The sequence below is a fragment of the Cucumis sativus genome, chromosome 1, assembly GCF_000004075.3.
Source record: "Cucumis sativus cultivar 9930 chromosome 1, Cucumber_9930_V3, whole genome shotgun sequence".
In the NCBI taxonomy this organism is placed as follows: Eukaryota; Viridiplantae; Streptophyta; class Magnoliopsida; order Cucurbitales; family Cucurbitaceae; genus Cucumis; species Cucumis sativus.
Genome location: NC_026655.2, coordinates 11,607,122 through 11,618,346, shown reverse-complemented (window position 1 = coordinate 11,618,346; position 11,225 = coordinate 11,607,122). Strand labels below are relative to the sequence as shown.

The following is an 11,225-nucleotide window of genomic DNA, read 5'->3' as shown; positions in this document are numbered from 1 at the left end:
AGCTTTAAAATCAATAAAAGGGTAGAAAATTAACAATGTCCATCCACCATCCACATTTTCTCAAATATTTAAATTTTTCAAATTATGATTTTTTTAGTGCCATCACATATTCTATATTTTATTGAATAGTTTTTTTCTTTTCCAAAAAATTATTCAACTCTTCCACAAAATCTTTTACCAATTTCTTCAACTATTTTCTCTAAAGTACCATTTTTCTTTTTCTAATTCTTTCCGTTTTTAATCAATTCAACTATCCTATCATAACTTCAAACTGAACACCAAGAATTTAGAAAAAAGGAAAATATGTAGGAGAAACGATATGATTGATGAGAGGTGGAAGAATTGGTTGGGCAGAAGAAAGAGAGGGAGTGGCCGCGTTTGTGGTTGAGTAATGTGAAACAAGGTTTTGGGTTGAGGAATAGAAGAATTAGAAAAAGGAAAAATGGTAATTTACAAGAAATAGTTGGAAAAATTAGCAAAGAAGGTTTGAATAATTTTTTTGAAAAATAAAAAATAAATAAATAGGATTTGAAAAGATTATAGAACGTTGGTCTAATTGTCTGCCACCCAAAAAATCCAAAACAATCTATTAGTTGGAAATTTTTAATATTTTAGGGAATTCTCGGTCACGCAAAATTTTACTAGTTTTATGAGTTTTAAAAAAATGTGCTACTTTTGAAAACGAAAACTAAAAGTGTGTTACTTTTGTCAATTTTCCAATTTTATTAGAAGCATCAACGGAAAACTAAAATATTCTATATACTCTTTGTGTTTCTACATTGCATTTCTCTGTTTCTCACAAGAAGAAAAGAACTTGAGGAACTTTTCACATATTTTATACGTAATTTATAAATACATATCTCAATTCAGTCATCAAACACGTACATAGCATTATCGGTGTTCATGGTTCGTTCCAATATGGAGTTAAACATAAACAAATTGAATTGCTAATTTTTTAAAACTTTGTTTCCTACAATTCACAATTTTTTCTTATATTTTATATTTTCTAAAATACATTAATGGAATTTTTAAAAACTTTGTTTCCTAAAATTCACCCTCTCTTTTTACATTAATGTATTTTATATTTTCTAAATGGATTTGTACCTGGTAGCAAAGGAAACTTCCATATTATAGTCTATGTTACACATTTTTTCAATATGGCAAATATGACAACAAAATAAATAAAGATCTAAATCACTTTAATCTATTTTTTAAAATTTAACCTCTCCTTCTCAATTTGCCTTCTCTTTCCTACTCGTAGTTATTTTATAAAAAAATATTCCAGTGGTTGAGGATTGTAGCTTGCATAAAAGTGTGTGGTGGAGGATTGTCCCCTGGAAGGTAAAAAACACTCTTCCAACGAAAAACGTAACATAGGGTGGACATATGTGAGTGAGTATGCTAGACCTTCTTAATCACTTGATCCACACAGGAACCAGACCAATCCTAGTCCCCGCTACTTTAGGTGTCATTGTCTAATCAAGTATAACTTAGTCCTTCGGTCTTATTAGTGTTGATGAGAATAACCCCTGAATTCTGGATTCTAGCGCCACTGATTATTTAATTGGTTCCTCTGAACATTTTATGTCTTATATTGCATGTGTCGGCAACGAAACAATTAGAATTGCAGATGGATCCTTGACTCCCATTGCTGATAAGGGGAAGATTTCTCACTGTTTAGGGCTCTTCTTACATAATGTTTTTCATGCATGTGTCCATAATTTCTTATTTGCTTTCAAAAAGCAAGATTATTCATGAGTTAAACTGCAAAGCAATATTCTTACATGATTCTGTCTCTTTTGAGGACTTGAGCTTAGGGAAGATGATTGACACTGCCCGACATAGTGGGGGACTTTACCTCCTTGATTATGACACTTATTCTAGTAGCATTTCTAGGACCAATCTTTTATCTTCCTATTTTTCTACTTCTGAACAAAATTGTATGTTATGACATTTTCGTTTAGGTCATCCTAATTCCCAATATATGAAACATTTATTTCCTTATATTTCTCTAAAATTGATGTATCTAGGGTTTAGGGTTTAGGGCTCCTTGTGATGTATGTATTCGGGCTAAACAACATCAGATTTCTTTTCCTTCACCACCGTACAAACCAACCTACCCTTTCACTCTGATTGTGGTTAATTGAGGTGTTTGGTTAAATATTTTTAGTATATCTAAAGATAACTAACTAATGTATCTAATTTGAGCATTTAAATTACCAATTATGTGAAACTAAATCTAGCATCAATTAAGCATAATTAGTGTACATTGTTGTGGTTTCTAAAGAAGAACTCCAATGTATAAGTTAATGATTATTTAATATTATATGAAAATATATGTTGTATTTTTAAGTTTATTTCTCAAATCAATAGTGTATAAGCATATTTATTTTGAAATCGCAACATCTACTCCCGTTTCTCTTCATTCACAGGTCTATAATCAAGTTTAATGGACTAAATTTCTCTAATTGGTTCGAACAAGTCTGATTCCATCTTGAAGTTTTGGATCTTGATTTTATACTCTTAAGTGAGAAACCTACTGTACTTACTTCTACTACCAATGATGATGATATATTTTTCTATAAAGCTTGGGAAATATCAAATAGATTGAGCCCTAATGTTTATGCAAATGATTGTAGTAAACAATATCAAGTCCATAACTATAATACTGAAAATGTCAAGGATTTTATAAAATTTATGAAAAATATGATGAGAAAGCACATTGTTTTGACCCATTTGCTAAATTCCTAGAAAGACATGGTACATGTGCTTAATACATAATGCCAAGAACATCACAACAAAATGGTGTTGCAGAAAGGCATAATCGTACATTAATAAATATGGTTAGAAGCATGTTAATTAATTCGTCTTTACCTATGTCCTTGTGGATGTATGCATTAAGAACGGCTTAATATTTATTAAACAGGGTTCTAAGTAAGTCAGTTCCAAAGGCACCTTTTGAATTGGTGGACAAAAAGGAAACCTAGTTTAAGGCACCTGCATGTTTGAGGTTCTCAAACAAAAGTAAGAATTTATAATCCATACGAAAAGAAACTATATTCAAGAACAACCAATGGTTTCTTTATTGATTATCCAAAAAAACCAAAATGGTATAGATTTTATTGTCCTAACCATAGTATGTGAATAGTTGAAAATGAAAATCCAAGGTTCATTGAGATTGGCGTAATTAGTGGAAGTTTATGAAACCACGTAAAGTGGGAATTCAAGAAGTTAGGGTGGAAATTCCTTCATCTATAACTTCTTCTCAAGTTTTTGTTCCTGTAGTTGTTGAGTTTATGTTAACAATTCACAGGAAGAACAAATTAATGGTCAAACACCACATAATGATGTTATAACAAATGAACCTATAACTGAAGAACCACAAGAAACAAAGTTAGAAAGGTCTGTAAAGTAAAGAAGATCAACTATTTTCGATTATTATGTGGATTATTTGCAAAAGAGATAATTTTATTTAAGTATTAATAATGATCCAGTTTTATTTTCATAGGCTATCAAAGGAGATAATTATGCCAAATGGTTAGATGCCGTGAAAGAAGAGTTAAAAATCTATGAATGATAATAAAGTATGGGACTTTGCATAATTGCCTAAAGGAAGTAAATGAGTTGAGTGTAAATGAGTCTTTAATTAAGACCAAACGTGATTCAAATGATAAAATTGAACGACATAAGGCTAAACTTGTTGCCAAAAGTTATACTTAGAAGATGGCATTAACTACAAAGTGACCTTTTCTCTTATCTCGAAAAAGGACTCATTAAGAATTATTATAACTTTAGTAGCTCATTATTATTTCGAGTTTCATCAAATGGATGTGAAAACTGCATTTCTAAATGAGAATTTAGATGAAGAAGTGTTCATAGATCAACTAGAAAGTTTTATGGTTGAAAGAAAGGAATATATAATGTATAAATTAAAGAGGTCAATATATGGACTTAAACAAGCTTCAAACAATGGTATCGTAAGTTTAATGATAACATCACATCTTTTGGTTTTAAAGAAAAAATCATTGGTCGATGTATATACCTAAGAATTAGTGGGAGTAAGTTTATAATTCTTATTTTATATGCTTACTTACAAGAGAACTGATCATCTTGAGGTGATTGGATATTTAGATTCATATTTTGTCGGGTGTGTGGATACACAAAAATATACTTTTGGCTATTTGTTTCTATTAGCTCAAGGAGCAATTTCATAGGAAAGTTCAAAGCAATCTATCGTCGCTACATCCACTATGGAGGTTGAATTTGTAGCATGGTTTGAAGCTATATATAGTTTATGGTTTATGGTTATAGAACTTTATCTCAGGACTTGGAATTGTCGACAGTATTGTCAAGCTGCTGAGAATTTATTGTGATAATTCTGCAGCAATTTTCTTCTAAAAAAACAAGTATTTTAAAGGTGCTAAACATATGAAATTAAAATACTTTGCCGTTAAAGAGGAAGTTCATAAACAAAAGGTGTCAACCGAACACATTAGCATTAAACTTATGATTGCAAATCCACTTACTTAAGGATTGCCACCAAAGACATTCAATGATCATATTGAACGTATGAGCATTAGTAGATATCATTATCGAAATCACATTATGTTATTTAACACTTCGAGCTCATTTATTTATTGTTTCTAATTGTCCCATAGTTCTATTCTTATGATTAGTATATACATAAATGAATTAAGTGAATCAAATAGGACACCGTCTTTGATAAAGACACTTATTGTTGGACTGTTATTGTTTATCTTTATTGTAGATCATGTTAAATCAGGAACAATTTCAGTTATATATGGAATGGAATATGTTAATGCAATGATGTATGATCACCATGATTTTTTAGTAGTTTTTTTTACTTGACATGATGTATTATGAAGTTTAATTTTTTATTTATTTGCGCATTATGTTTATGACAATGAATGGTAAATAATGTCAACGAGCCAAGTGGTAGAATGTTAGATTTATTTTAAATATAATATTATTATTAAGGGATAGTTGCAAATTTAGCATTTAGATTCAAAATAATTAAGTATACAGCAACATTTTAAAAATTTTACAAATATAGCAAAATTTGTCAAATTCTATCAATGATATAAGTCTATCATCAATAGACCATGTTGCAAATATTGGTTTATCACTGATAGACCATACGAAGTCTATCAGCGATATAAGTCTATCAGTGATAATTTTGTTATATTTGTAATTTTTTTAAAAATATTGCTATATTCTTAATTATTATTTATAAACTGGTGATCAATTGCAATTTTTATCTATTATTAATGTGACCCATGTGCATTATATGCTATTTTATCTTTTTTGAGTCTATTATTTTAGGATAATTGTAATGGATGACCATTTGAAGAATAATAATTAAGGATATAGCAATATTTAAAAAAATTGCAAATATAGCAAAACTATCGCTGATAGACTTGTATCCGTGATAGACTCGTATGATCTATCAGTGACAGACCAATTTTTACAACATGATCTATCAGTGATAAGACTCTATCATTGATAGATTTTAACAAATTTTGCTATATTTGCAATTTTTTTTAAAATGTTGCTATATACTTAATTATTTTGAATTTAATTGCTAAATTTGCAACTATCCCATTATTTTATTAGGCTCATCAAATAAAAAAAGACAATGCTCTAATTAAACACCATGAGAGGTAGTGTCTATAAGTGGAACCTTAGAGATTGATCTCTCGCTGCCTCATTGAAGTAGCTAGTTCACTCTTCCGTCAAGAAACCTAATTAAGTTCTAAAGGAATGTCAAAACGTAATCCCTTAGAAGATCATTGGTGGATGAAAGTATGTTATTTATCTAACTAAATTTAATTTGTGAAAACCATTTAGTTCAAAGGATATTAACATTTATTATTTTATACAATGTTAAAGTTTTATTGTATAGTCATGAAAATAAAACTTACATAAATGGTATGTGATCGAACATGTAGAGTTGCATTGTTCCATAAATGAACATGTTTTTTAGAAAATAAATAACTTGAAGAATAGACGCGACTATTCGAATGATCATGAATAATCTATAAATACACATTTTACTCAAATTGTTTCAAAGTATTATTTTTCGTCATTATTTTACCCTCATAAAATATTACTTTTTTTTGTAAGCTTGTTCAAATTTGATTTATTTCCACGAAGTATAGTTTTCGAACCTTTGGAATGGGGTGGTTGTTTCTATAAGAAAGTTAATCTAATCATGAGAGACAATTACTCATAAAACATAGTCATAAATTGTGTTAAGAAAGAATGTGAATGGTGATTCGTTTTAGATTCTTTTTTAAATATCTAAATTTTTATTTTCTAATTTATTTTTATGATATTATTCATATAACAAGACCTTGGTTATGTCTAGATCAACGAAAACGGCCACTAAGCAGACCCGCAAAGATGCACGCAGGATTGGATGAGTGACCTGCAAGAACCACTTTGCGATCCAATCCTTAGCTCTACTTCATCCACGGCTAGCACACACATACCGTTAACAACCCTTTTCCCTACACTTTTCAAATATAAATTAAGACAAAGATAAAAATGCACGAAGTGGGAAATGCTGTACTAAAATAATAATGATAAGAAGAAGATCCACACGTCTGGTGTGGGGCGCCATTTTCCTTCAACTTTCCTAGAAAGGACGATAGAACTAAAAGAAAACAAAAACAAAAATGGGACGCTTATTTTTCTTTCATAGAAATGTTGACCACTTCAAGCCCAATTTGGTGACAACAAGTCAACATTTTAAAACCCCTTACAGAGTTTGTGAAGACCAAATTAGCCAAACAAACAAAACAGAGATCTCTAATTGATGGACGACTTTGAGCAAGTGCTGAATCTCTTCGATTCTTTTTGGTTCAAGCGTAAAATCTTCAACAAACACCCCTTTCCAAGCAAAGAAATCGCCGGAGCCGAGTCAAGGAGGAAACCTAGGGGAAGAAAAACGAGGGGGGCGGAAAATAGGAGCCAATTGGAGCTGGAATTTGAAGAGCTAAAAGGGTTCATGGATTTGGGATTTGTTTTCTCCGAGGAGGATAAAGGTTCGATCTTGGCGTCCATAGTTCCTGGATTGAATTGGCTAGGAAAAAGGGAAGAAGAAGAAGAAGAAGAACAAAAGTTGTGTGGTGAAATTTCTAGGCCTTATCTTTCAGAAGCTTGGGAGACTATGGAGGAAGAAGAGGAGGAGGAGGAGGAAGAAGAAAAGGTGGAATTGAAGAAGCCATTGATGATGAAATGGAGGTTTCCTTCTAATGAAATTCATATGAAAGTTAATCTCAAATGGTGGGCTCATGCTGTTGCTTCAACTATTAAATGACTCTACTCTAATTTTTTTTCTTCATACTTTTGTTAGGTATAACAGCGATTCAACCTCCAGTTTTTAGGGAGTAAGGTCATCTAATTTATTCTTCTATCTCGTTTTCTCAATTAAATTGTAAGTTGTTGGATTTTTTTTAATCTCAAAGTTTGGGATACTGAAAGCTAATGTGTAAATGTATATTCAGAAATTGCTTGGAGCTTCTTGCTTCTTTCTTACGATTCTGCTACTTGAACATGTGGTTTAACAATAATTCTGGAATTGTACAGAATTAACTAAAAAGGAGTTGTGATAAGGATAAAGTAGAACATGTATTATATTTCGACGAGCATACAGAATACTATTAATTGGTAGAAACAGAATCCAAGTCTTAGAAAGAAAAAGAATGATTAACTTTTTGTATTATCTTTTACATATAAAACGCGTTTTAGTTTTTCTTTTTCTTTTTCTTTTTTAATAATAACTATAATAACGTTGGTCACGTATAATTTTCATTTTTAAAAATATTTCATGATTGTTATGTCTTATTTGTTCTAAAAAGGGAGAAAGAAATATGTCTTGTTTGTACTAAATAGTCAAGACTTTTGTGACTTGTATACCATGGTTACCTTTGGGGTTGCAAACTTAGAGAACAAATCTCTTTACTCAACTGATTTATTGCACTCTGTTTCTTGAGATTCAATACTTAAATTTTGTCCATTTTATACTACTTGTCAATATTTGTATACTTAAACCTACCGATATTTTGTTCCAACCCCCACAAGTGTTTAAGAATGAATACTACATTATTAATTTTTCTCATTCACAGAGATTGATGACCATTTTATATCTCAAATTTGTATTTCATTCCTAGTTTCTAGGCCTAGTTTACAGACACATTTATAATTGTAGAAGTCAATAAGTGATTGATAACTCCTATCATTTAGCTTTGTTTAGGTGGTTGTTAGTTTATAGACTACCATTATGACTGACTAATATAATAGCCTTTTATCACGATCAAAAGTGTATAAGTGGAAGTGTTTTATTGTCACGCCTTACCCTACACGCATCCTGAACCTTGCTATGTGGCACACGATGGGACTTGAGCAGCCTTGGCGCTTCATGTGAATTGCCAGAATGCTCACTTGAGTCCTTATACTTAAACTTAAACTTTATCGAGCAACGAAAAAATTATTAAACTTCAAATAGAACTAATAAACAAATCATTTCTTATTACTTGAACCAAGTGTTCTACAATTACACTTTCCTTTCTTTTCGTACCAGAGTTAAACCTAAACTTAAACTTAAATCTAAACGTCTTGCTTAGTTCTCACAAAGTTGAGATGCATCTCTTTCAGTACAAAGGCTTCCAACAAAATAATTTCTTACTTACATAAGTTACAAAATAAAAGAACTTAGATTGCTTGTTCAGCTTCCACATGTAGCAACTCATCTTAGCGTTCCTTACTTGGCCAAAACACATAATCACCTAGGGAGGGAATGTTTGGAATTTTTTGTTCTAAAACTCGTAGTTTGTAATCATATTCTGTTCAATAAAGTTGTTATTGAAAAATTGAATATTATAATTGTAAATCCAATAAACTAAGTCCTGAGACTATTTCTGAGTAAACTTGAACTTTATGTGGAGAGATAAATGTGGATCAAGTTCGAGTATATAGCCTAAATAGTCTATAGTATATGAATAATGGTTGGACGCCTTATTTAGAGAAATTATGGGTGTGACCCGCTTTGTAGTAAGTACAAACGAAATGATCCTGAATCGTTCATGTGGAGACATGAAAGTGGGGGCATCCTATGTAAAGTGTTTACAAAAGACTGAACCATGAAATAGTCACCTTTTACGTTATAACACCGTTTACTGTTTAAAACTAACTATCTCCATTATTGATGACCTAGGTAAACTTAATCTTAATCATGAGCTAACTATGAACTCCTGTTCACACGAGATTATCTTTAGATCTGCATAGGTGAAGGTAGCTCATCAGCGTTGATCCAACAAGCCTCCCATTTTAGAGGTAAGATCGGGTGGATAGCTGAGGACATAGTATGCAAGACGGAATTCACTCCTACCCGTTTTAGGGTTAGTAGATAGGTTGTTCTCTTCCAAGTCTTGAACAAGGGGTCTCACCCTCTCATTGGCCCGAGAGGGATTAAGTTTATAAGTTGGACCTTAAACCAATTGTTTAATAGTGGATTAGTGAGACTTGCAAGATGTAGTCTTGGGGTAAAATGATGTTTTGACCCAACTAAGGTTACGAAAAACCACAAGATAAATTTATTGATTATGGTTTTATCAAATGGACGCAAATATATCTATAGTGAGGGGAGTGCAACTACGAGACTTTAGTGGAATAATCTGTTAGTTAACGAATGTTCATTAACTCGGTCTAAAAGAGTTTAGTCAATTAATCTTGAATCGTTGGAGCCTATGATCTATAGGTCCATTAGGTTTCCCTGCTAGCTCATATGGAATAAACTTATAACAGTGTGATGGAATAAGTCGAATTGTTCGAATTTAAAGAAGAGAGAGAAACCGACAAGTATATGTGATATAGCCGTCGGATTTCATATTAGAAATAGAGATTTATGTTTAAATGAGATTTAAATACTATGAATATGAATACAGATTCATACTAAGAAGCTCGAAATTGATGAAAATGGTCAAAGTTGTAAAAAGTCAAAATGTTGATTTTTTTACTTCGAAAAATCAAACTTTGATTGGCCTTATATTCAAATGTGATTTGAATTTTGAAAAAATGAACGTGGATTTATGCTCGGGAGGTCAAAACTAGTCAAAACAAACAAAATGGTAAAAAGTCAAAATATTGACTTGAAAGGTCAAATGACCCTTTTACCCTTGGACTAAGTTAGTGGAAAAATCCAACTTTTTGTTGGATAATCCCACGAACACCTAGTGGGATACGTGGCTACATGAGATGTAGACACCAAGCCCAATAAGTTCCACTTATTGTTAGTGGATTATTATGTGTTGAGATTTGACTAATTAATTACATGCAAAATTGCATGTAATTAGGTTATAAATAGGGTTTTTTTCATCTATGTTAAAAACTTTTGCCCTTTTCAAGTAATTTTGGAAATTACAAAATCATTACTCTCCAAAATCTCAACCAAAATTCTACCTTCCAATTTTCATACATCTCCCTTAGTTCCTTCAACTAATTGGTCCCACAACCTGGTTCTAAATCCGAAGATTAGCGGGTCATCTTTAGTGGTTGTCTTGGATTAAGTTCGTGAGGAGATATCAAGGATTTCAGAAAGCTTCAAAGGTATATTTTCTTCTAATTAGGGTCTTTTCAAGCATGTTTATCACTAAATAGTTTAGTTGCATATAGAGTAAAATTGATCAGTATTTTCCTCTGTGTTTGTATGCTTTCCATTATATGGTATCAGAGCATGCTAATTTTACTCAATTGCATATGATGGGTGTGTAATTTATTTGATAAGTTATGGTTGAACTAAAATGGATATATTATGATTTTGGGTGAATTGTAAAATCATAAACTTGTCATTTATTATGTTGAATAAGAAGTTTTGAGACCAATCACAAATTGCCACATCATTTATTAAGTTAATGATGAAAAATACAAATAATTAAATTTGAGACTAATTAAAATTGACATGTGCCCCAAATTAAAAAAAAATTGAAAAAGAAACATAAATTTGGCTATTCTAATAATGCCACATGTTTTCATCTTAATCGTTGGATTAAGTTAATCATTTTGGTTCAATTAAATATTATTTACTTGGACTAAGTTCAATTAAGCTAAAAAATAAGTTTAATTGAGCCCAAAAACTAAATATAACATAAATCCATATGGTTAAGCCCATGGGTCTGGTCCATCGATCAACCAGGTTTAAGCCC

The 11,225-nt window shown here is 31.2% G+C and overlaps 1 protein-coding gene across 1 annotated transcript; it reads left to right on the top strand.

The window, feature by feature from the left end:
- Window positions 1-6,838: 6,838 nt before the first annotated feature.
- LOC105434476 lies at window positions 6,839-7,342 on the top strand. Its single transcript, XM_011650165.1, has one exon. It carries the CDS (start codon window positions 6,839-6,841, stop codon window positions 7,340-7,342), a length of 504 nt encoding a protein of 167 aa, XP_011648467.1.
- Window positions 7,343-11,225: the final 3,883 nt, after the last annotated feature.